At 40.4% G+C, this 27,388-nt stretch overlaps 1 protein-coding gene across 2 annotated transcripts in view; it reads left to right on the top strand.

The window, feature by feature from the left end:
* Window positions 1-27,388, top strand: part of LOC121945933 (basonuclin zinc finger protein 1) — a 77,064-nt gene that overhangs the window by 32,993 nt on the left and 16,683 nt on the right. The window contains exon 1 of one of the 2 annotated variants that reach the window (XM_042490311.2): window positions 16,679-17,044. The exons of the other annotated variant lie outside the window; for it this stretch is intronic. Within the exon in view, the coding sequence (XP_042346245.2) occupies window positions 17,030-17,044 (15 nt within the window). The 5' untranslated portion in view covers window positions 16,679-17,029. Of the gene's footprint in view, window positions 1-16,678; window positions 17,045-27,388 lie in introns of those variants that run through there. 2 annotated transcript variants of the gene reach the window in all.

Raw genomic sequence — 27,388 nt, 5'->3', positions numbered from 1 at the left:
TAAAAACACATCTTTCTGTGTTGTGACAAACTCAGAACACAATTTAAGTATCACTTTACCTGAACTTGATACAAAGTTTTGTGTTGGAGTTTGTTATATTGATATGACAGAAATATTTTTCATTTTTATTGTGGTTCCAAACATCAGTTATCAGTCTCATTAACTAATAATAATCAGCCCTGATTAACCAAAATCCATTGACCCCTACAATGGATGCATTAGTTTTACAAACATCTTTGATTAAACAGCATCTTATCCGAGGTAAATGTCGCTGAACATGGACCGACTCTCCATGAAGCTCTAACCTCGGTGTGCATGTGCTTTAAGTCACTGAACCTCTGTCCTCTCCAGTGACACTCCTGCCCCAGTTTGATATAATGACACTGGCTGAAAGCTCATGAAAGGTGCTGCTCACTGATTAAATTATTCCCTTTGTGAGTTGCTTTGTGACAGGCTCTCCAGCCAGCTGCCTGTTAAAAGTGTGTGTGAGAGTGTGTGTCTGCTAATTTAGTTTTCAGTGAGATCACATGGCTGTCAGAAGTGGGGACAGAGATGAACAGAACGGTTCCCTGTCAAAAGCCCAGATCTCCTGTTTGAGGGGCAGCACCGCTTGTCGACGGTGATCCAGATGTGGCATATGTACCTTTGATATCAGCCACCAACCTACAGAGCCACAGGAAATGGCAACAATACTTTATGGATGTTAAATGAGTCCACGTAGGCATCGGCTCAGGTAATTTGTATCTGCCATTCTTGATCACAGCACAGTTAATACTCCAGCAGCGTAGGACTAAATAAAATTCGAGAAAAAAAATAGCTCATATGTGACAGCTTTGTCCATATTGGACCCTCTGTGTTTCTGTTACATCCAAGGTTAGCACTAGTGAGTGACTGAAATATGCATGATGAAGGGATAGTTCAGTTTTTTGGAGTTAGGTACTCCATAAACACTGGGCTTATATTACCTACAGTAGATGTCAGTCTGCACGCCAGGATGGAGTCCGACAGGAAAGCTAAGCAATAGGCTGCAGTGGACAAATGTATTTTTTTCCACTTGAAAGAAATCCAAATTAGTTGAAGTGTACGCTATATTTAGAATATTTCACTGCTTCACCTTATCGACAGACAGTGATTTCATTTTTTTTCTCTTTTTTTTCTTTGTTTTTATTGTTTTTTGAAATCATACAAACTTCTGCACAGAAACACAAAGACTGAACAAGGTCCGCCCATCCAGTGCAACAGTTTGATACAGGATGTTAGGGGTTAACTATGTCTCTGTGAAGATGTGCGCAGAGCAGTCTCTGATCTCCCGTTGCTGAGTGAGCCTCAATCGCATCTCATCCACTTTATTCTCCTGCGACCGCACACCAGACAGAGGAAGGCTTGGTAGAGGAACAGCTCTTGGTCCAAGCCGGGTCAGCCTGGCCCTGATGCCGACTCTCCTCCCTCTCTTCGCCCAGTGGTTCTGGTTTCATTTCTCCCCTCTGGTCTGACTGGCCGCTCGGCATATGCGGTTTGTTGGGATCCAAGACCCACACAACTTTCCCCGATGTTGACAAGTGCTTCTCTATCGTAGAAATGTCGTGCTTCAGCAGAAGGGGTCACGGTGTCGAAAAAATACAAATACAGAAAAATACAGCAAAAAAGGAGCAAGAATTTGAGGAGCTGCAGGCTGCTGCATCTACACATGCTGCCGTCATCATACACAATCACGTACACTTGAACTGGTATTGATTTTTTTAGGTGGGATTTTTATTACGTGGCTAAAATATGTTTTGCTGCTTCCCCTGTCCACAGCAGTACGTTGCTTAACTTCCATGTTGGACTCCAGCCTGCTTCTCCTAACTTGTGGTGTGTCAACAGACATCTACTGTATTTAGTGCACTGACTATGGATAAGTATCCCATGCAATCTCACTACAAAAAAATCCATTTTACTAAATTCAGTACAAAAGCTCCATGCAGATTTACAACAGAATCCACTATTGGCAGGGATTTCTGCTGTTGATTTTGGTCAAAGTTTTGTTGTGAGAAATACTGATGGGACTGGGCTGGGCTGAATTTACTTTGGGGAGAATGGATGCATTGGGCTGGACCTCATCTATTGAATTTGTGGCTCCAAGTATGCTGCCTTAAGTCTTCACAGATCCAGATTTTCGGAGTAGATCTGAAATGGGCGAACAGAAAACAGACCTGAACTAACTGAATAAATTAATTAATTAAAAAGAAGAATTTCCCGATCTGTCAGGGACCTGAGAACAGTTAGACCTGCTCCGATTACATTAGAGGACAACTGGACCACTTCTGAAATGCGGTCAACCAAAACAGAGTCAAGCAGGGAGGAAAAAACATTGGCTGCGGCACAAATGCTCCAAATTAAACAACAAAATACTTTGTGACCTCCCTCCAGAATGACACATTGCCTGTAAGTGTTTTCTGATGTGCTGCTCCTGTCAGCAGGATGACATCATTTGTCTTTGACGTTTACAGGCATATTTCCCATTTCTGGAAATACAGTGTGCTTGTTTCCCGTCTTACCCAGAGTCAGACGAAAATATTGATATCAATTTCATCTTTGTGAGTCAAGTACAGAGAAGTAACTAATGAACTCTTAGATTTCTATGCAGGGGAAAGAAAACAATAAATATTTTCTTTAACCCTTTGAAACCTGAGCAAACTAGCCTGATTTCTTTCTAAACTATGGGAAGAGAGCAATGAGCCATGAATGGAAAAAATACCCAAAAATTAGCAAGAAATGATTGAATAGTACAAAAAAATACATGGAAATAAGTATGAAAAGGAAAGCCTAAAAAAATAAAAGCTTATTTGAAATAATTTTCTAGATATACTAATTTCTTGCAATTTTTGGGACATTTCTTACCACGTTCCTTATTTTCTCATGTTTTTTTAAAGAAACCACACCAATTTGACTTAAATACTTGTGAAAGGCATTTGAAAGCAGCATAAGAGAAGTTATCTTGTTCCAGGTCTTTTTAAAATTTGTTTTTGGAAACATAGTTTTATGATTAAATGGGGTATTTGATGTAAAATCTTGCTTCATGCAGCTGTAAATGATGCATAAACCCCTTCTCCTCCTCACTGCTTTCCCACATTAGCTGTCTGTGCAGAGGTTGGATGTGGGGGAATGACAAGGCAGCAGATGTCCCTGTGTGAGTCATTGTGCCCATGAGTAGCCGTGAGCTTTCTTCGGAAGTATGCTGCTAACACGAATGGGAATATGAGTGTGTTTGTCAGGGTGTGTAAGTGAGCTGGGATGGAGATCACAGGTCAAGCAGGGATGAAGCTTGTAGTCACTGCTCTCAAACACTCCCCTGGTCTCGGTCTGACTCACATTTCCTCTCATTGTATCTGCTCAGCTTCTGTCGTCGGCCGACACAACCAGCTGATGCTGAAAGCAGAGAGCATTAGCGGCGGACTGAGTGGTAGTGACAGTACCTGTGAAGCTGCTCAGAGGTTGTTGATGTCAGAGAGGTCAGAGGTCAGGGTCAGGCTCTGTTACGACTGGAGCTGGTTGTGTCTCTGGATGAATTGAACCTTCTGTAAGGCAACACAGCCTGTTAGTATATTGAACAAATACAATAAAGTAGGGTTGAGTGATATATCAAACATACTCAATGTATCTCAGCTTGCTCCACGTTAGATATGTAAAATGACTATATTCCGAACATCGAGTATAACTTGTCACATTGTTTTTTCACTCCTACGGCTCTCTGTCTCTCACAGACACACACACAGAGCAGGGCTTTTACAGAGCTCCAGACTGCGACTATTTAGTCACTTTTTCCGACCATGGAGCACGACTGCGATTTGCAAATACTATTACTTTCTGAACTGCAGAGCTGTTAGTTTGTTTCCAGCTTACGGAGAATAAATCATCACGTTTAATTGCGCTGCGTCAGCAGTCTAACATAATGAGTGGCAGTGGTGTTAGTGTGAGCAGGTGAGGCATGTTTGTTTTTGCAGAGCTCCCTATCACAACTATTTAGTCACATTTGCAACCACGGAGCTCCAGCCAACTTGCAAATATTAGTAATATATGAACTGGAGAGATGTTAGTTTGTTGTCCACTCACAGTGAATAAATAATAATATCTTTATTTATTTATATAGCACCTTTAAAAACAGCGTTTACAAAATGTTCTGACAAAAAAAAAAAAGCTGAAGCAAGAAACCCCTCAGAAAAGCCAAACAATAATGTCTAACAAAGGCCAGATAAGAATTATGAAGAGATTAGACACAGAAATGTGTCACAATATCAAAATAAAGGCAGTAATAATAATAATAATAATAATAATAATAATAATAATAATAAAAAGCAGGATGGAGACAGAATAAAAATATATGTTAAATGAATATGTAAATGTTCCCACCTCAAGCTGTGTGTGACAACAGTTACAACAGTGTGAATGTGTTACAGAGACCAGCTTAGTAAAAACACTAATGCTTATACAGTATGGGGGACACCTGGGACGAGCCCAGCACAGCCTCCAGTTGTGCCTCATCATCATCACCCTCAGATCCCCCTTCACATACCCGCCATTCCTCACACATGAAATATTGTCATCGCACATTCCTAAGTTACAACTGACTTCCTACTACAACCAGGAGCTACGTCTAAAGGCTGCAGTCGACACTCTGAACGTCCACATGGCGCAAAGAGACGAATGCTGGGGACAGAGAGGAAGCTCTGTGCAACACATTTTTGGTTTTGTGTGTGTGCATGTGCGCTCAAATTGGCTCTTTTTTTTTCCCTGTTGAAGAGCCGCAGGTTGGGTCTTGCATATTGGCCCTGAGACCTTGCAATGCACTATCCTTTTATTCATGGCTCCTGGGCCGCTGCATATGTCTCCGTGTCCCCCGTCCGCCTGCTGAGAGATTCCAGAGGCTCCTCTCTTGGCCTCTCAGGGCTCCTGGGTCACTCGTTTGTCATCACGACCTTTGACCCCTGTAGGCCAGCGTGCCGGGAGGAATGTGGGAGATGTTTACCTTCGCTGAGACTGATGGTGTCCAGGTGGCTCTTTCTCTCTCCTTCCTTTTTTTCCAATCTTGTTTTTTCTTTTTTCTTTTTTTTTCTGCTGCATCCTGCCTGGTGAATAATGCAGAGGTGGAGCGAGAGTATAGATGGGGGAAACTCAGCGTGCTTTGGGGGCCACTTTTGCAAAATGACAGGGGGCCAGTCATAGCAGTCCCATAAGTGTTTCTAGGATTTTCAGACATTTCTCAGATTTTAAGATGTCTCTTGGATTTTAGGACATTTCTGGGATTTTAGGACTTTTTTCAGAGTTTTAGGATTTTAAGCAATTTCTAGGATTTCAGAACGTTTCTAGGATTTTAGGTCATTTCTTGGATTTTAGGACACTTTTATGATTTTAGGACATCTCTAGGATTCGAGGACATTTCTCAGATTTAAGGATGTTGGTTTTTTTTAGTATTTTAGGACATTTCTAGGATTATAGGATGTTTCTAGTATTTTAGGATGTTTCTGGGATTTCAGGATATTTCAAAGATTATAGGACATTTCTTGGATTTTAGGAATTTGCTCAGATTTTAGATCATTTACAGAATTTTATGACATTTCTTGGATTTTGGGATGTTTTTAAGCTATTTGGGGGGTTTTAGGACATTTCTGGGATTTTAGGTGTTTTTTTCTGTATTTTAGAATGTTTCTAGAATTTTAGGACATTTCTGAGATTTTAGGACATTTCATGGATTTCAGGACATTAAATGGATTTCAGGACATTAAATGGATTTAAGGACGTTTTGTGGATTTTAGGACATTTCTAGGAATCTAGGACATTTCTGGGATTTTAGGACATTTCAAAGCTTTTTTGACATTTTGGGGATTTGTAGAATTTTCTAGGATTTTAGGACATTTGGGTCTTAGCTAGGATCTCTGTTGGTGGCGGAAGATCCTCCACTGGGACTTTTTTTAATGAACAAGCTCTACTTTGATGCTGTTTTATTAACTCTGGCATCTTATGTATACTTAAAGTACATAAACAATTCCCATTGTGAGTGACTTTATTTTATTGCGAAGTAGAAAATGGTTGGGGGGCCACTTGGCACCCTATCAGGGGCCAGATTTGGCCCGCGGGCTGGAAGTTGGGTATCACTGGTCTAGCCCATCATGCTGTTCGTGTGGTCATACGATTCCAGTCAGTAACTACCAACACAAGTGTCCCACCTCGATCTTTAGTTTCAGCTCTGGCACATTTGTGGACGGACTCTTTACATTTGTGTCAGAAAGTATCTGATTGTTTTGACTGGAAAGTAATGAGAGAGAGAGCTATTGATTGGCCCTCTGTCTGGGTCCGGTCAGAGAACACACTCATCTGAAGCTCCACTTCCCAGAGTTTGTCAGCCATCAGACAGCCAGCCGAGCGGCGTGGCCAGACAGAGAGGGCATTCAGTAATAGGTAATGGACCCCCGCTTCCAGCTCCCTCCGCCCTCCACTTCAACATGGTGCCATCTATCACTTTCGTACCGGACCTTCCCAGTGGCTCCTTGCTGGGTCCTCATCTACTGGAAACTCTTGGAAAGTTTCCTGCCCTCCCCTGCCCCCCACCTCCAGCCCCCTCAGCCCCTCTAAAGAGCCCATTAAACAGTGTTGTAATGCAAACAGTAAGTCCAAAGAGAGCGAGGGCCAGGTGTCGGGTGCGGAGGGGATGAGCGTCTAATGCAGCCATTACGAGTGGCGGGGAGGGTGGGTGGATTATCATAAAAGCATCTCCCCTCCCTCTAATGTGGACATGTCTGATCAATACCAGACTCCTGGGAGGGGATGGAGGGATGGACGGATGAAGGATGAGAGGAAAGGGAGCAGCGTTATTAATCTATCTACTGGGTGAGCGCTCTGTCGCCTCAGTGCGGGACGGGCAGAGAGGGTACAAAACGTGGGGAGATGTGGAAATGACAATATTCTTTTTATCTGATGCAATATCGGAGTCATGTGACAACTCACATTTTACTCACACGAGCACTCAACCGCTCACCAAAGCAAAGAAATGTAATTTTTTTTTTGTGGAAGAACAAAATAAGGATTGAAATGAAATACCTGAGCTAACCCTTTATTTTAATCCACCTTTTTGGCATTTATCTGCATTATATAATCAATTAATACATGGGTTATAAAACATTATGCCGTAGTTAGAAGCAGACATAAATACTTTTTAAGGTTTTATTGATGTATCATTTAGTATTTAGCCCTTTGAAATCTGAGCAAATTGGCTTGATTTCTTTAAAAAATAAAAAAAATATGTGAAGATGCAATTAGCATTGAAAGAAAAAAAAGTACCAAAAATCTGCAAGAAATTAGAAAAAAAGAAAAGATAATAACCTGAAGATTAGATTTTTTAAAAAGTACAAAAAAAACCCCAAACAAGAATATGATCTGGAGAAATCACATAAAAATTATAATAGTTCTGTAACATAACTCTAACTTTATATTTAAAATATTATATTGCACTTAAACAAAAACAGTTAAAAATGATAAATTGGGTGGGGTAACCTTGATCTTACCTGGTACAGTGTGTGCCCTGTATATGTCATTCCTGCCATCTTCACCCTTTCCTGTCAATCTCCAGCTGTGTATAAAAAAAGGCAACAAAAGCCCTAAAAAAAAATTTAAAAATACATAAAAATAAATAAGATGGGAGGTCAAAAGTTTTACACAAAGATGTGTGACTCGTAAATAAATGTGTTTTATGCTTTTTTACTGCTTTGTTTATTATTTCTTTTATATTTCTTATATTTCTATTTATTTTCCACCTCTGTTCTGTCCGCAGCTTATTTCCTGAGATGTTATATCCATGTGCTGTTTAATAATTTTATTTATTGATTGATTTTAATATTTATAAATATCTGTATTTTTATATATTGTTAGGTTTGAGAGAATTCTCACATGTAAATCGCTTCGAGCTGCAACAAATATAGATTATTATTAGCAGTAGTAAGTGAGCAAAAAAAACCTAACAAATTCCCAAACTGTTAACAATAATGCCAATAACTTTGAAGTTATTTCTCCAGCAGAAAATACCATATATTTATTGGATTATTAGTTGAATATAGTAGGCTATTTATATAATTGCTGTATTGTTAGTTTTGATAAACTTCTCCTGACTAAAAGACAACAAAAAATAATAATAAATGATGGATTAATCAATAGCGTAAAATAACTGTGAGGTGTATTTTGTATTACCTCTTCAGTGACATGCAGTCGTTCTCCCATAACGTATCATTATATATGAATGTTTATGATATCGTGCAGCTCGAAAGCCTCACGAGCTCCATTTTGAATCAAGTATTACCTGTTATTACTCTCCGCTGACGGAGATAGATCGCAAGAGAGGAATGCTGCTTGTCTCATCACTTTATAGCAACATCGATGCGGACCGCGTGTGTGTGTGTGTGTGTGTGTGTGTGTGTGTGTGTGTGTGTGTGTGTGTGTGTGTGTGTGTGTGTGTGTGTGTGTGTGTGTGTGTGTGTGTGTGTGTGTGTGTGTGTGTTTAGAGGAGCAGAGCTGCAGGGCTGTTTTAGTTAATGCTTTTACCTGCAGGTGTGTCCAACCTGTCCTGTGGACGGATGTCTTCACACCGTTTCAGTGGCAGTTTGAGCAGACAGGCAGCTGGTTCCCATCAGTTTTCCTCATATGGGCCAGACGCCTTTCCAGAGCCTTTTCTCCCTCCTCCTCCTCCTCCTCCTCCTCCACCTCCTCCTCCTCTTCGTTCTGGACTCAGAACCTGAGCCATGTTGGAGAGCGTCCTCATCACAGAGGACCCTCCATGTGATTCTCACCGCCGAGTGGAAAGTAACATTTAACGGTGACTCATATGTTTAATGGCCGCATAGAAAGTAAGTTTGACAGATAGATGGCAGAGGCAGCTGAAGTGGGAGCGCAGTACGGTCTGTGGTTTCCAACACTGTCAGTAGTTGTACAACAATAGATTAGAAGTATTTCCTATTAAATTTCCCAGAGATGATCAATCCCAGATTGAGTTTAGAGGAGGTCTGTCTGCGCTGCTGTGCTCATTCTTCCTGCCTTCTTACTACTGTAATCGTGTTAACACGTGTTTATCTTTATGGGACTTTTATATTTAAAGTGCTTTGAGCAGCTAAAACTGCTATTTATTTAGTGAGTTTGCTCACTTTTAAGGTTTTACACCTGCTTGATTGCTAACTTGTAACAATCATGGATGTGCAGAGAGCTGCAGTAAAAAGAGTTTCAGGATCAGGAACACCAGTATCCTGTGGTTAAAATCGAGTGTTTTGTGAGTCATCCACCACCTCGCCCCGCCTCCGTACATGGTATTCTTCCCTCTTTACTCCTGTATGCACATTGGTCACATCCTTGGCAGCCCTCCTGATTACTTTGTTTACATACAAATTGTGTTGTACTCGTCAAATACCGCCACTTTTTCAGCGAACATACACATCAAAATATGACACGCTAGGTACACTCCTGCCTCGGTTTCAAGGACAACTTGTCAATTTTTGCTCGTTGTATGCATTGTGTCCTTTCAAAATACATTTCCGTTTACAGTCTCTGCTTGTTAACTGTGTAGTAATAGTAAATAACAACTTACAAATGAGGTGTTTTTTAGGTTTGTTTCCTTCGGTTTAGGCAACAAAAGGTTAGTTTCGCTAGAAGCAAAACCCTGCTGCCATCTCGCACTGATGAAACCAGAGGCTGCACAGCTGCAATCTCTGCAGTACCAACTCCGCCTGATCAGTTGCGAGCAGTACTATTGGTCAGGAGTTCATCGATTGGCTCACACAGCTGTCAGTCATGATGTTAAACCCACTTTTTATAGCATCAAATAACGAGTGATAACCAGACTTATGAGAAAAATGAACACTTGAACAAACATCAGGCTAAGAAAGAAATGACATACAACAGTTTGTGGAATAATTTGTGTATTAATGTCCTAGTTTTGTGAATAATGTCATGTACTTTGATCACTTTAGTTTGGCCCATGACCTATTTGCTGACATGGAAGGGCGGGGTTTTTGATCTGTGCTGCAGCCAGCCATTGCAATTGGGATGACTCATTTTTGGGGAGCTATCATATCATGTCACAGTCTTTGGTGAGGAGCCAGCAGTCCGCTTAGCACAAGCCCACAGAGAGTGCACCAGGCTCTGATGCAAATTTTACATAGAGGCCAAAAGTGGAATTACACCTACTGTTCTGTCCTGTGATGCCTGAGAGAGCCGCAAAATCACATTTTTTAGATCGCCATTCAAGCTAGCGAGGTGCTAAACAAGAAGTTAGTCTGACGTTATCTGCTCAGGCACACTCGGCTACACTCGGCTGCACTCAGCTGCTGTAAATCTCTAGTTTGCAAACCTCATGGCCCCATAGATCAGAGTAATTTATACCTGCAAAAAGAGCTTTTTTGCTTTATGCGACACAGAGCAGCTCTCATAGGAATGAGGTGGGGCCTGTCTCCATGGCTGTATCCAGACTTTTTTTTCCTGGAAGAGGAATCCCTCCTCAGTTGCTCTTCCTGAGGTGACCATTTTTTGAGTTTTTCCTGATGTGAGGCAAACTGTGATAATGGGCTTTATAAATATAATTGACTTGACTTGATACATCCATGGCTCAGCAGTGGGCCCCGCTGTAGCTCCATATCGCTCGAAATGCTAAGCACACCCTCTTTTTAGCGGCCCTATCAAATGCAAAGGATTTGATTTAAATGTATTTAAATCCCTAATGTAAATGTACACTGTGCAAATATTCTGTTTTAGTGGAAAATGCATCAAAGTACAAAAGCTAACTTCTCTTTCACTGGAACTAAATATGCAGCCATCTCTGTAAACACTGGTATATATATATATATATATATATATATATATATATATATATATATATATATATATATATATATATATATACATATATATATATTTATATATTTAATGGAAAAAAGAATAATAAAATCTCTGCTTAAAGCTCTCACTGATGGCTCAATCAAAACAGTCTTTATGAACCTTCAACAGTAATTCACACAACACATATCATATTTGTTAAAGCTTTTACATTTTCTGCTCCAGACAAAGAAGATCCCCTGCAGTGCGCTGAGCTATGTTTCATTGAAATAGATAATAATAGTATTAAATAGAAATGGAGATAATAGAATGTATTGTATGAGAGCCGCCGTGGCTGCAGAGACTGAAAAAAAGGAACAAAATCCAAGAAACAATACTGAACCACGGATGCAAGACTTCCGCTGTCCAAACCGGCTGTTGTCCTGTTGGCTCTGCGTCTCTTCATGAAGGGGGTAGAGTTATGCAACCATACAGCTATTTTAGACTTTTCAGACATTATTGGACTGAACAGATCAAATTGTGACGATAAAAAGAGTCATTTCAGGGGGTTTGTATTAACCAATTTTACAGACGCTCCTTTCCAACAATTGTGTCCAGGACGCCAAAATCTCTTCACAGCCTGGCTCCGTTTCTCGGGGCTCATACTGGACACGCTGACTGTTAAGTGATTTCTGGGAAGTGAAGCACAGAAACACCGCAGCACGAGTGCTAGAACCAGAGAGAGAGACAATAAGGATCTTGCATTTTAAGTATAATTTCTCTAAAGCTGACATCCATGAACCGTGTTTTGCATGTCTTTGTGAACCATTTGCCACGTGTGCACCGAGCTTGGTGCCATCAGCTCCCATTTACTTCCACTCTTTACCCACTAACTAAAGAGAGAAGAATATATTCATAGTAGGCACTAATATCGTGTGGTCTTCTTTTAACATTTGAAGTGCACTCAGTGGCCAGCTCTGCTTTCACTAATGCTGTTTTATATAAAACCAATCTCTATGAAAGCCCCGCGCCTCCCACACACGAGCAGTGCTGACCTCCTCTCATGCTGCACGCTGAAAGCGCTCTCCTCACTTTTTTCTTGCTACATCGGTTTCCATCTCCTTCACACATAATCACATACATACTGTCGCACGACTGCATCGCTGCTGCGTGTCCACGCTGGCCGGAGTAAACAAAAGAGTCACAGTTTCCAGGCTGCCAAAAGCTCTGTCACACGTCAAACTCTCCCACCAGCTTAGATTCATCTCCTCTCAATTTAAAAGTAGCTTTCTGGGGTCTTTAACCGCCCTGTGTGTGATTTACAGTGACCCGATGAGAGTGCCGGTATTGAATAATGGCGCTGGAGTGACAGGTAAACCTCGGGCCATTTGGCGCGGTGGCTGGAGCCTGGTACAGACAGTTTGCAGGGAGCGGGGAGGTAATAGCTCCCCTTTTGGCCTTTTTTTTTTACTGTCAACTTAAGTGAGGAAAGGCAGGCCGACACTCGGATGACACACGTGGCGTGTACTCTCTCAAACACACACACACATCTTCCCTTGCCTTGTATTGTGGCTGTGTTGGGGCAGGTTCTGCATGACACGGTCATCAGCGAGGAGAGATAAGAGCCAGCACATCTTGAAACGAAGCTAAACTAAGGCTGAACTACAAGTGGATCATGTGATTATATTGACTTTGATTATATTTTTTTTATTAATAACACGTACAAATAGGTGTAGTGTTATTTGTTAAATACCCAGCCAAGTCACCAGAAGAAAATGTTAATGAAACATTACATTTGCATGTTTATTATATATAGCGGATGGTCTGTCACAGAAACGAGACACCTGCCAAGCTGCAGTCATTGCTGTGTTTCCGGCTGCTTTTTAGGCACCAAACGTATGTGAGATTGCACTATGAAAAGTAAATGTTTTTTACAAGGACAAAACATGGATTGTTCCTTGCCAAACTTGAGTATTTTAAATCGAAACCTGATCTTTTTCTAACCATAATCAGGTGATTTTTGTGTCAAAACGTAACCACGTGTTAACCATGGCAGTGCTGAAATGTAAAGTTTAACTTCATAATAACTTGCAACATATTTTTGGCTTGGTTTGGTGCACACATGATGAGTAATGTTGTGGCTTGTTTTGAGGGTTATGCAACTACCTTTGGTGGCAAGTTTACATGCATTAGTCAACTACAACCCTAAAATGAAAGAATGTTTTGCTGCCGTTTCATTTTGAGGACATTGCCTTTGTACATGGGGGAGCACGCTCTATCCCATGAGCCACCTGACACCTCATTTTTCTCTTTTCTAACATTTAATAGATTCATTAATAAATCAACAATTGTCTAAATAGTTGGCAATTAAATCCAATTTTTTTTTGCAGAGGGGGCTGTGTCAGAATCTGACCATCAATGAAATTATAGCCGTGAAATTCTTCCAGGTGGCTCCTTAAATCATCACGTCGCTGACGCGTCTGATATATAAATCAGCCCAAATGTATCATTTCACCAACAGTGACAGAGCCCAAGTGTTCGCTGTGGTCAGTATTGTGCTCGTCTTCGTCAAATAAAGAACTTGTAAAGGAGTGTGCAATGCTCTCCCAAAGCTGCTCATCTGCTCAAGTACTCAAGCCCGTCTCTCCCCTGCAGGAAGGCTAATGACAGACATGTAAGTAGGCAGCGTGACCTGTTCTGCTGCACATGGAGTTTATTTGCTGTGGTTTTAGCTGCAGCTTCTACGCGCAGCCCCCGGGGCGCAAATACGTCCGCCTTGCTCCAGCCCAGGGAGCAGCAATCTGACAAGCAGCGCAGACCTAATCCAGGCCAGGTCTGGGGCTGTGTTTGGTATGCATCCCTTAGGTATGGAATAAATACAAGGCCGGTAAGCAGATCTGCTTGCCTGGACGACCGCAGGGGAGTGTAGGGCTTTCCAACCTTGCGCTACATGCCTTGACGGGATGTCTCTCATCCATATATGTAACCTCATAACATTTTGGGCTTTTCACAAACAAGAAGGGCTTTGATCTCCTGTGGAAAGTAATGCAGTTTTAATGTCCAACTTCAAGGGCCATTAGCTGCATTTTTATCAGTTAGCGTCGAGGCTGCTTGGCAAATTTCTGAATGTCAAGTCAGGGGGTGTTGCTCGCCTAGAGGTTAGAGGAGCGCGTTGATGATTGGAGGGTTGTCAGGTTGAGTTCCTCGCTGGGAGAATGTGGGTGGGGAAAGTGGATGAGTAACTCTTTTTCCTCCTACTTCAGCTGAGATACCTTTTAGCAAGGCACCAAACCCCCCTCCCTGCCGAGGCCTCGGTGGGTAAAAGCAGGAAAATGAGATTATACAAGAAGCTTTTAAAAGATAGAAATATGGTGCAGTGGATAACAGAAGTGTTCATTAATACTTTCTGGATAAATTAGGGTTCTTAAAAAGTCTGTTTTTTCTATCCTTTTTTACTTTTTTATATCCCTATCCCTTTACAGCAGTGGTTCCCAACTGGTGGGTCGCAGTCCAAAAAATTGGTCATGGGTCCATTCTGAATGGACTGCAGGTGACTTATGAACATGTCAAGGTTGTAAAAAAAACACTTTCTTATGAATTAAGGTGAATTTCTGGCAAGGGGCTTTTATTTCTGTTTATTCTTGGTTTATTTCTTTCAAGATTCAAGATTCAAAAACCAGAATATTGCCTTCGGTAGGAGGCGCCAGTAATATGAAAAAGCAGTCACACCCATGAGACTCATAGATAAAATCACAAAAGGTGACTTCTCTAGAATAATAAAAACACGTTTGCAAAGCTACAAAAAAAAAAGCAATGACTGTCTTGTTGTGTTTAAAAAGTGTATTTCGGTGTTCTCAGCCAACGTGTTGTCAAATAAAACTAAATATAGGGGTAAATTAAAATGTGTGGACCTTGAACAAATGACAAGGGAAAAATCTGGTCCAGTTGGGAACCACAGCTTTAAAAGTGTCCCCTCCCTCCCTCCTTTTAGCTGCCACAGGTAGAGCACACCAGGTGTACCTGTTTAAACTTGCTGTGTAATTTGTGGATTAGCAGATGCCTCTAATGGCTAAAATCATCAGAGCTTTCCCTCGCACCACAGAGAGGAAAGACATGGACGAAAAACAAAACAAAACACTGAAGCAGAGAAGTAAGAGTCAAGGAAAATAGGTGAAAACTAGGTTTGGGCGGTATAATATTTCATGCTTTCATACCTTTCTGAAATTTCCCCAGTGTGCACTACTTTCAGCTTTACACAATGAAAAAAAATCCACAAAATGTTAAGAAAAGTAATATTTTCACACTTATTTTCCATATTAAGCAGAGAAATACAACTGCACGCCTTTTCCATCGTTCACACTCACCATAAAATACATAAAATGAACCCAAACAGTTTTGATTTCTTGGTTGTTAGTAATCTAGTTAATAAGTCCACTGTTCCAACAACCATCAGCTTTGGTTTGGTGAAAATAAATCCTTAATTCACCAAGATAGATGGAAAAAATACACGCCGTTATTCTCCGCGGTCTCTCTCTCTGCCGGCTGGCCGCCGGCTGTTTACAGTCCTGTAACTTCTCCCTCCACCACTAGGTGTCGCTGTCTGTTCCACCAGGACAGACCGGAGACTAAACTCTGGTGGTGCCTGCTGTGCAATACAATAAGTTTAATAGAAAGAGGCGCGACTGTATTCATGACTGTATTGTAAAACATACCTTTCTAAATATCCTGGTATACCATAATACCGTGATACTGCCCAAGCCTATTGACAAAGATGACTGTAATATTTATTGGATGAATCTTGAGGCGTAGACACATATCATGTGTATAAAACATTAGGAGCATTTCTTCGATGCCGTGCTTTTTGTTCCAACATCTCAAATTTCCGAATCCCTGAAAGTCAGAAAAAAAGACTAAAAATACAAACAAAAAACCTACACGTACTGTAGTTTGTATTGGTTTTACACAAGGGCTGGCATTTGTGATTGCACCAATACAATAGTTTTGAGTGTTTAAGTAGTATTTTTTCCGACAAAACCAAAAGAGATTGCTGTTAGGTCCACAAAAAAATGTTTTTGGAATAACTGATTCTAAAATTGACAAACTTTTGACTTAAATCTTTCCAATAAAATAAGTGAACTAGATAATAAATCTAAACCAGACATTCGGTGTCTGTTTTTTAACGCTTATAAGTTCTCAATACTCTGCGCCGTGGACACATGTGCGTCAGTGTTGAGGTTTGATACCCAACCTGGGGTACACGTATTCCTAAAGATAACACAGATTTCGTTTTTGTCATGTGTGAAGTCCCCCTCCTCCTGAGAAACACTCGACACAGACACTGACACATTCCTGACGGCACAAGGCATAACTTGTTATGGAGGCTGTTCACAGAGCTGTGTTAAGGTGAATCCAGACACACACACTGGGCTGTGTGCACCAAGAGGGGCAACGTTGATTTAGGGCATTACTCAGACAGAGAGCGAGAGGGAGAGAGAGCGAGGGGGAGAGAGGGAGAGTCTCCCCTGACTGCATTAGGAGAGCCTCCAGCCTTTGTGATTCCTTTTGATCAAATCTCTGTGAAAGATGAGTGTCATGCCCTCTTCCAGCCAGCTGTGAGGGGACTGCCCTGTGACTCTGAGGGGGTAGATGTGTGTGTGTGTGTGTGTGGGTGTGTGTGTGTGTGCGTGCGTGCGTGCATGCATGTGCGTGTGTGTGTGTGTCTGAGCATGCACACCTCTATCTGTGCGTGCATGTGTTGTGCGCGCAGGCTAAGGGAGGGAGCAGGCAGCTCCTGAGGTGAGAATGCCGAGTGGGAGGATCTCATTCCAATCCCCTGTGCCCAGTTTCAACACACACACACTCAGACACACACACTGAACATCTTGAGTAGTTTAGAGCCAGTCCACGGCAACATTAGAGGAGAGAAAGCAGAGGAGGCGTGTGTGTGTGTGTATATGCGAGTGTGTGTGTGTGCCGAGCAGTGAGAGTAAAAGCACAGTGACTTCTCTTTTTTTGTGGAGTGTTGGTGGCTCCGTGTGTGTGTGTGTGTGAGTGACTGTGTGTGTGTGTTGTTGAAGGAGATGCTGCTGGGTGTGATGGCTCTTTTGCGTTAGTATCTGTGCGGACGGGAGAGTTGGAGGCAGTTGTTTTGTGGGACTCGCAGGGAATGGCAAACTCCACGGTATCCTTGGAAACATCCGACTAAATGACAATGGCCGAGGTAAGAGAGACGGCTTTTCACTGCTTTTCTCCGTCTGCTCTTCTCTCTCTCACACACACTCTCACACACACACCGCCTGAACACATAAACAGGAGATGTTTAACAAAGACAAAGTGGAAGGAGTTTATGTAGATCAGAGTGACAGGCGGGAGGAGTGCAGACTTTTAAGAAGAATAGAAATGTTTAATATTTCAGGATTACGTTTGTGCGCATTTGCTGCTTAATGTACGAGTAGAAACATGCTGGTACAGTCTGTAGTTTTGCTGTGATTCCACATTAATTGATATCTTCTTTAAAATTTGTTGTTACAAGTTGTCACATGGTGGTCTGTAGAGCTTGGTAGCATTGGAAATTTTTGGATAACAGAGCCAAAACTCCGATTATGCGTCTGACTTTCAGTGAAATATGCCAAAATGGTCCTTTTTTAGATACCTTTTAGAGAAATGTGCTTTTTTATTTTAAATGTTAATATGAATTGTTCCAAAATGCAAGCAACATGTGTAAAAACTTTGTCAAAATAAATTAAAATTGCCAAAATTTGAATTTAAATTAAGAAAAAGAAAAAGTGAAACATGGATCCAAATCTGGCATTTGAAAATTTTTAAACTGCCTTGAAAAGTTTTCAAAACTGATCCAAAAAAGATGATGTTTCTATGACTTTGAGTTGCTCACAAAACGCTTGAAATGAAATGTGAGCGTCTTTGCCCTAAGTCACTGTGGACAGAGATTGTCCTCACATGCCTTCAGAGACAACTCCCAATAAACAGCAACTTCCCTGTTCTCCTTTTCACCCACTTTTCTGAAATCATGTCTTTGATTTTCCTTTTTTTGTTTGATTCTAATCAGAACTTTCTGTTTATCAGTTTATTTTATTGTTTTGTTCCTGAACACTTTCACTCTTGTCCTAAAGACAATACCTGTGAGAAAAAGGTGTTTGAGGTGAGAGCCTCCACTTCTTACCTGGGCCTGCTCTGCATCCGCCCGTCTGTCCGTTCGTATTTCGGGTTTAACAGAGCAGCCGGCCTCCTGTAGCCTCCTGGCTGCTGGCCACAGCCTATTGGAATGTAATTTAAGAGCAGCCTAATGTTTTGTTGCAGCCATAATGTAACAATTAGCTGAGCTGTCTGTGTGGTGGTGGTGGTGATGTCGGTAGCTGCAAAACAGTGTGTGTGTGTGTGTGTGTGTGTGTGTGTTTGTGTGTGTGTGTGTGTGTGTGTGTGTGTGTGTGTGTGTGTGTGTGTGTTTGTGTACAGTATGTGTGTGTGTAATCACTAAACAGTTGGAGGAGAAACAATTGTGGTTTATTCCCTGTTAGTCTGCAGCATCCAGACAGACTGGAGTTTAACTTCCAAGATGATGACAATAGATTTAATGATGAAACAGATGCTGTCTGGTCATCCAAGCTGAAATAAAAACAATTTGAATGCTTGATTATTTAGAACTTAATTATTACATTTTTTATTGGAAATAACAGTTTAGTTGCTAGCTTATGTATTACCTTTTTTACATTTTTATTTTTTTTTTAGCTGGAATAAAAACAAAATTTTAATCACTTGCTTATTTATTACTACTTTTACATTTTCAATTTAAGTTTTTAGCTAAAATAAAACAACTTAAATGATTTAATATTTATTACTTACTTTGTCCTTTTTTATTTATTTTTTAGCTGACATGAAAACAATATAATTGCTTATGTATTACTTAATTTTTTACATTTTTTAAAATTTATTTTTCACCTGAAATAATAACATCATTTAATTTTTTTTTAAATTTAGCGGAAATTTAAACATAATTTAATTGGCTGCCTAATAGTTTCTTGATATGCTTTTTAAAAAAAAATCAAATTATTTATTAATGTAAATCTTAGAGACAATTTTTAGTCAATTATCATGTTTATTATTTTGTGCTTTACAATAGCTAGAATTTTAATGAAAAAAAATAAAAATGCACTGATCTTTTGCTATGAGTATATAACATTTTAGCAGTAGTTTAAGGTATGAAAAATAGCATCATAGCATTTATTTTTATTGTCACACAAGTGAAGTGTAACCTTGAATCTTGCAGAGCAGAGTGAATTCAGCTTAGTATTAGCTGTTAAATCTCCCCTTATTTTGCAAATATCAAAATAAATAATAACCAGATTAAAAAATATATAATTTTATAAATGCATTATGATCACACTCTGCTATAAATTTGCCCTGTTAGGTGTTTTTTTTTTTGTTTTGTTTCCACCCTCGCCCGTTTTATGCTCCTCTAACAGGTTGCCTTTTTCATTGTGTGAGAGGCCATTACTCCTGCAATCCATGAAAGTGATTTAGATTTGTTTTGCGTGTGTGTGTGAGACAGAAATGTGAGTCGAGTGGCCCTCTGTGGCTTTTCCTTTAACACACTCATGTCCTGTCTCTTTATTCCTGCTGCTATCTCCCTCGTTCCACCGTTTGTTTCCTCTTTCCACCTCCAGCTCTTACTGTGGGTGTCTCTCTGTTCTTCTTTAGTGCTGCAGGGCCCCGGGGCACAACACACACACACATACACACACACGTGTAACAGAGAACGACACACACACAGGGCCCCTGCTCGTCTTTACCGACTTGTGTGTGTGTTTATGTGGCGACTGTAGCCTGCCAGCCTCGTCAGCTTCATTAGGTTCACGATGGTCCATCCGTGAGAGGATGAGAAGGGGGGGAGGGGGGTATATCTGCTCCAGCCTTTTACCCCCTTCAGCGTCTCCTCGAGCTGCAATCCGCCCCTCCTGGCCCCAGCCTACCCCCTTAACACCCCCCAAACTCCACACACACACACAGCAGCCACCCCGTGCTCCGCGCTGCCACCAAAAGGCTTGTGAGGATTTGTCAGCCAGATGTGACAAGATTGTCAAGAGGCAGGCGAGGAGAGAGGGAGATCTGATATTAATCAGAGCGTAGCTGGGAGCCAAACTCTCTCAGACTCAGTGTACTAACATGTTCCCCTCATTTACTCCCTCTCAGAGCCAAACACTCCCTCCGAGTTCCTAACGGGGAGCCACATACACCAGGAACCAAACTTTGGCTCGCGTCCTGCTTCTCACCCCCCCTCCCCTCACACACATTGTCTTTTTTTTGTCTTTAAAGAAGCTTTTCCTCATGGATATTCAGGTAAAGATTTCCTTTTTTGTGTTGAAACGTGTGCGTTCTTGTGATTGACTGCTGGATGAGTATGAAATAATGAGTTTTTCACGCTGTCTTTGGGCTGTATGGACTCTTAATAGGCTCAAACACAGCCTGTCACTACTTGTACTCGCACAGGCTTTTGCGAGGTTTGTCTTCTCCTTTTCAGGTTCAGCGTGGTGTTAAAGGAACACTCACGGTTTAAGTTGTTTTTTTATTTATTTTTAAAAGCTATTACAATGACATGGCGTTAAAGGGAGCTGTTACGGCTTTGCAGCTTCGTGTAAAAACTTAATCATTTTTGGAGACGGTTTTTATCTGTGTGTTAAAGTGCTTCCTCTTCCTCGGTGGAGTGACATTAAATCATAAGCTGAGGCGGGATCACGTTGCCTGCTGAGCAGCTCATGTATCGTAACCTCGCTTTAACTAACACTTGTCATCAATTAACGTTTTACTGCCTCGCTGTCACACACACACACACACACACAACCCGGTCCAAGGCGTGATTTATTCATGAGACACGCACACACACGGAGCAGTGATCGGCGGAGAGGCCAGGTGTAGCCACAAGTTTTGGTGCTGAGGTGGTTTTATTGGTGGACGTCTTGTGTTATTAGCAGGATGTCTGAGCGGTACCAGGAACACTGTCCTCCCACTAAATTCCTGAGTGTTTTCTGTGTTTTCTGGCCACGATGAGATATTTATTTCCTCTGAGTGTGTGTCAGCTTTGCTTGATCGCTGTGCTGAAGTCTGTTTGCTTTCTTTTGTGGCCGTTTAAATGTATGTTGTCCTTTAATTTCAAAAACTATACTGTGTTGGACGGATGCTCAACTGTACATCCCAAAATCAGTGTCAGGATGGCTCTTAATTTACATTGTGAACTGCTTTGATATTTCATTTCAGTTACAGATTTAGGATAAAAAGGAATCAGAAAAAGATTTATTGGCAAGTAGGTTTTTGTTTGCAAGGAATTTGCTTTTGTTTTTTGGTGCATGAATTACAGATAAGTATATTAAGAGGTGCTAAAAATGAGGCTGCAACACTCAAGAGTGAGGTTTGTGCAGGAGGCGCAAAAGCTGTGTTAATAAGTCTTTTTTCTGCTGATTTAAAAGCATTTTTGTCATGATTATTATCATTAGTGATCAATCTGTTTGTTTTTGCATTCAATCAGCCAATCGTTAAAAAGCCAGAAAGTAGAGAGACTGTCAACCCGAAGTTCCCACGGTCCAAAGTAGCTTTTATTTTTAAATTCTTTTTCACCAACAATCAAAAATGTTTTGATTTATTAAAAAAGCACCATGACATAAAACATATTTAGAAAAAAATGCACGATATAACTGATTCTGAAGGACGTGCAAAAGCTACTTTAATATCTTTTCTGCACATTAAAAATCATTTCCATTTCATTTCACGTTAATTTTATTATCGATGAATCTGTTGACTGTTTTTACAGCTAATCACTCATTTTGCCATTAAAAGGCCAGAAAATAGAGAAAATGTCCATCACACGTGCTCACAGCCAAAAGTGACTTTTTGAATTTGCTCCCTTTGTTTGAGCAGCAATTATAAATCTGAAAATATTATCTTTATAAATTAAAAATTGAGTATTTGACTGGTTGATTAGTTAATAGATGGCACTAACGCTCTAATAAAGCTTGTTTATAAAGGTTTATTGAATTGTAACTACGTGCTTTATTCATGGTCAATAAAGTATTTATTAATGCCTTATTAATTAATAATAAACCATTAATTAGAACAACTTTTGGTTTGCAGGGTTGGATGGACGATTAACACCTGCTGAAAAGATTTTGTAACCTACAAATCCAAAAGTTTTCTTATTATTGTCTTGTAACGGATCTATAAAGCCTTCATTAATGATTCATTAATAAATCCATTAGATACAATGTATAAATGCTTTATAAAGGGTGCTTTAATAAAAAAGTCAGTTTTGCAGTCTTGATCTGCAGAAATAGAATTACTGATAATAATAATAATAATAATAAACAGCACCTTAAAGCCTAATAATTCAAAATCTCATTGCTGTTTTTTCACACGAGGTGTTAAGATGATTTCTAGCTCCCGGAAAGTTTCAGCGAAAGCTTTCAAGAAAATCTGTTTGTGATTTGTGCAGAAAGTGATCCCTAAATGAGTACAATCTGCTCCGTGCACTTCAGCGATTATTTATATTTCCCATCACTTCCTTTATTTCCCATGTGCCGTAATTGTCTTGTTAACTGATTAATGGCTGATAGTAAAATGTGATCTCTCTTGGCCGTCAGTCTCCCTCCTTCCTCTGAGCTGCTGATCGCCCTGTTGTTATTCACTCTTTGGCACCAGCGCCGCTTGTTTCCCCATCGAGTGTCAGTTGGTGCCGGGCTGCTGCTAATTGATTAGTTTTCCAGCGCATTAGGCCAACAAGTCCTCCCGTCCGTCCCCGAACTGTCTCTGTCCAAGCAGCTGTTCACTTCTGCTGAGCCTCTAAAGCACCGTGGCTACTCGGGACATATGGCAGGATTTTATTTTAAGAGCCAGGAAGGACCATTTCATTTTATTCTCCTCCTTGTGTGTGTGTGTGTGTGTGTGTGTGTGTGTGTGTGTGTGTGTGTGTGTGTGTGTGTGTGTGTGTGTGTGTGTGTGTGTGTGTGTGTGTGTGTGTGTGTGTGTGTGTAGGATGTCATGGCTGAAGTCCAGAGTTGGGATGAAGATGATGTTTTGCTCTGACCAGACAGAACATAGCTTCTTCTTTTCTTTTTTTTTTTTTGTCTTTCTTTCCCTCAGAGTTCATTATTTGGAGAGACGAAAGGCTATTTTATACATTACATTTGATATTTTAAGCTGTTCATATACTTTCAGCTCTGCTAGGGACTGGTTGTTATTTATGAGGGAGGGGTGTGTGTGTGTGTGTGTGTGTGTGTGTGTGTGTGTGTGTGTGTGTGTGTGTGTGTGTGTGTGTGTGTGTGTGTGTGTGTGTGTGTGTGTGTGTGTGTGTGTGTGTTTAGAGGAGCAGAGCTGCAGGGCTGTTTTAGTTAGGGAGGGGCATCAAATTTGACATGGATGAGTTTTCTATTTACTTTACCACCGATTTTTAAATAAAATGCGGTTTGTAAGTCACGCTTCATATGTTAAAAAATAAAAATAAAAAATTATTTTTATTTTTTATTATTATTTTTATTTGTTGTGAAAGAAAACATGCGGTTTCAAAGACATGTTTTTTTTCTTTTTTTTCCCCTTTTTTTCTAAAAAAACCCCCCAGAAATTTTCATAGCGCTGGTCCTTGGACACATCTTGGCAATTAATTCTTTCATCAAAAAAAAAAAACCCAAAATTGAATCTGAGCTTAAAGTAATGATATTTCATTAAATCACTTTATTCTACATGTGTCATTTAGAATTTGGTCAAAAATAAATCGTTTGCATGAACTAACCAGCGTGCACGACATGAGCGAAAAACCGAGGATTATTTCAACTTCAAGATTTCATCTTTAACTTTTCGCTTTCACACATCAAACTTTTACTTTTTTGAACTGATCTATGTTGAAGGGAGAGTCATACATGTTTCCCCAAGTCACTCAGGGAGGCTCAAGGAGAAATATTTGTAGCTTCCTCTGATAAATGAAGAACAGTCCCTTAGGTAGCACAAAGTGGACAGTGGAAGCAAATTTGAATAATTTGAAAACCAGAAAACATCTCTGAGTTTTAAGTGACTCCAATCAAAATAATCTGTAGTTATTATAGTTCAGTTTGACCTCTGAGTGTTCAGTCTCGACGCCATCACCTGCAGCAGACAGACACAGAGGGACAGAGGACAATATGCTTTCACTTTAAAGAAAGACCATGAAGGTTTACAAAAGTGTTTCCATAGAAATTCAGACACATGGAGAGACTGCAGAGGTGAAGAGATGCAGACAGACCAAGGCTGTACAGCTCCGCAGTTTCAGGAGAGATGCATTTTTATTTCCTGACGTTCAAAGATATATTTTTAAAAGTATTTAATTCCTCCTCCTGTCTTCGCGCCAACTTAAATCCACGTGCTCATTTGGCTTTTGACCTCATTTCGCCGTTTTCATCAGCAGACCGAGTTTGTTCAGGTGTCACGGACTTAGTTTGGGCTTCATCATGTGACCTTTTCAAAACTCTGAGACAATCCGTCAATCAGACTTTATTTTTATAGCACTTTTCATACAAGCAGAACTGTAACGCAAAGAGCTCCATACAATAAAACCACAAACACATACACACAAGTACACATGCACAAGTACACATACACACAAGTTCACAAACACACCAATAAAAGAATAAGACTTTGTAATTAATTATAGCCATAAAATAAGAGTACTCATTTATTCCAGGAACAAAGTAAACACTACCATAATAAATAATAATAATTATAATAATAACTTATAAGGAAATCAGTGAATTGATTAATTAATTTTTAAAAAACACACTAAACAGTATATTAAAGGTAAATGAAAGGATAACTTCATGAAGTATAATAATAGATTAAAATCATTAAAAATAATAAATTATATACCATCTAGTTTAACAATAAAAAAGACTAAAATGTGTAAATAAAAAATAATATTTTTTAAAAAAAAATAGTTAAAGTTAAGTTAAAAGCCAAATAAGGGAAAGTGAAGTTATTGGATTTTTAAGTTTTTATTAATATACTTTATCCATGATTAAGATAAAATGTGCACAAAGATGCTCTGAGTCAAAAAAACACTGATACCATCACCTTAATACTTTCAGTTTTCTCTGTGAATTCACACAAATACAGTTTACATGCAGCAGTGAGGACGTACGCTGCTCTAACTTCTTCTACAGATTCTGTATTTTGAACCAAGTTGTTTGAGTTTATTGTGCTCACCAGTGCAGAACCTGGCACATTCAGGGCCCGAGGCAAGGTTCCCCTGGCCCCAAACCACCCCCCCAAAATATGTATTTATTTATTTATTTTTACTGATTATCATTATTACAAACAGCCAACAACTTCACTGACAAACAGTAACAATTAAAAACCAGCAGTAGTACAGTATGGGCAAATTTGCTAATTTGTCTCCTTTTGGCTTTTTTCATTTTCTCTTACTCTACTGTTCTCTGCATACACTCCCTGATATTGATTTTTTTTTTTTTTTTAAGTTAAAAAAAAATAAATTAGTGCCGTTGCCAGCTGCCTAATGTCTTTTTTAAAAAAAAATCTGCCGCTGGTGCTCACACTGGGAAAGTATATTTAAAAAAATAAAGTAACTGTGGACTAAAAACACTGGTTAATGATAGTAATTAAATAGCATTTCTGTTTATTTATTTTTCTTTTGCATTATCATTACAAAAAAAGAACCCTTGACTTAATTGTCCGTACCCCAGGGGCGTTTCTCTGATTTTCAGCACTGGGGGATTAATGTTCGGGGGGGGTCATCCCCCCAGGGATTTTTTTTCTTTTTCTTTTAAACAACAAGCTCTAATTAACCTGCAATTGTTTTTTTCTTTACAGAATAATTTGAATTTTACCCTTAAAAACCATATATTATCTTTCCAGAGTATATCTTAGTTTTGATGTTAAAAATCTAGTTATTAGTATTGCATAAAAAAAGAATTATTTAAGACTGCTTTCATGAAAATATATTAAGTAGAGTCAAAGCAGTAGTTAAATGCATGTATTTATGCTGAACTAAGTACATTTATTCAAATGCAACTATGAATAGGATGACAAGTTATTAGATAAGGGCCTTTTTTAGGTTTGTTGTTGTTATTTAAACACACACACACACGCACATATACACACACAACAGTGCCACTTTCTGAGAACAAACCTACACCATTTGTTATTTATTCAACAACATGTGGGAGCGAAATGCTAATTCGAGGTGTGTGTGATGCACTGAAGGTGTGTGTCGAGGTGTTGAGGTTATACATCACTAATATAAAGAAACGACATCGTGTTAGCTTTGGCTTCGAAAACCACGACCCAGCCGCGTCATTTGGTGCAATTAGTCTTCTTGTCATCGACTTCAGTGATGCGTGCGAGCAGCCGCGGCTTTGTTGTGACAACAGAAGAGAGAGAGATGGCGGGGAGGCTCGGTCACCAAGAGCCACCGTTGTCTCGGCCCGCCCTGCGCCGCCATATTTCCTCCTCCTCTTCCTCTTCTTCTCAGGAACTCATGAAATGAATGGCTAATTAAGATAAACAAGCCGGAGCACACTGTGCATAGGAATGTGTGTGTGTGTGTGTGTGTGTTACAGGCTGGCGAGCAGGCACCTGATTGAGATGTATATTAGGGGGAGCAGCAGCAGGAGGTGTGTGTGCACCCACAGTGGGATGGGATTAGCCTAATTGGGCCGTGTTGGTTCTTGGTGCTCTGTAATGATGGGATTATGTCGCTGAGAGATGAGCAAAGGGGTTTTTACACCTCACCACTGTCCGGAGGAGGCTGAGTTAGCCAGCCGGAGATAAAACCCGACAGAGAGGGCGATAGAGAGAAAAAAGCAAAGCAAACGGATGTCACGGGACTGAAGGCCGGAGCTACCACGCTGCGCTTCAAGGCCAGGTAGCTGCCGCCACCTTCATCTCAGGTCACTTCATCCGTCCTAATGATGAGAGGTTACTGTAAGGTGAAATAACGTGATCCCACATCTCAAGGACAACCCCAGCCTCGAGCGCAGAACCAAGCGGCTGACTAAATGAGGAGGAGAAGGAGGAGGTCCCTATACCCACCCACCCACACTTTTCTTCCTCCTCGGCTCTCGGAGAGGCGGCGAGCTCCAGCGAGGAGCTAAGCATGCCGCTCATGTCTACTAAAACCCCACTGATCATGCATTATAGATGCAGAGGGGGAGAGGTGGCGTAGCGCAGCCACTCCGAGGTTTTCAGCATGTAGCACTAACAACGCTGGCTTTGATCAGAAATCTGATGATGCTTTTCCCTCAGTTCCTGGTGTGTAAATGATTTTTTTCTTTTTTTTTTTTTTTCCGAGGCGTAGAGAGTCATTTTTAGTGTATCAGTGAGTTGGAGTCCTCTCTGCAGGGTCGCTGCCAAGTCAGCAGCTACACAGAAAACTTACTCATTACTCCCATTCTCTCCTCACTTTGAGTCCCTGCACGTCTGTCCGCTCTGTTTTTCTGCACGTTTATACTGAGAAGAAGGTTCGTACGGTCATGCAAAACCTGCAAAGGTCATGGAATTTGCAAACAGCGATTGCCAG

The sequence above is a fragment of the Plectropomus leopardus genome, chromosome 1 (genome assembly GCF_026936395.1).
Source record: "Plectropomus leopardus strain MGB_pleo_1.0 chromosome 1, ASM2693639v1, whole genome shotgun sequence".
NCBI classification, from domain to species: Eukaryota; Metazoa; Chordata; class Actinopteri; order Perciformes; family Serranidae; genus Plectropomus; species Plectropomus leopardus.
Note: the sequence above shows the minus strand (reverse complement) of the source record. Positions and strands in the feature narration are given on the sequence as shown.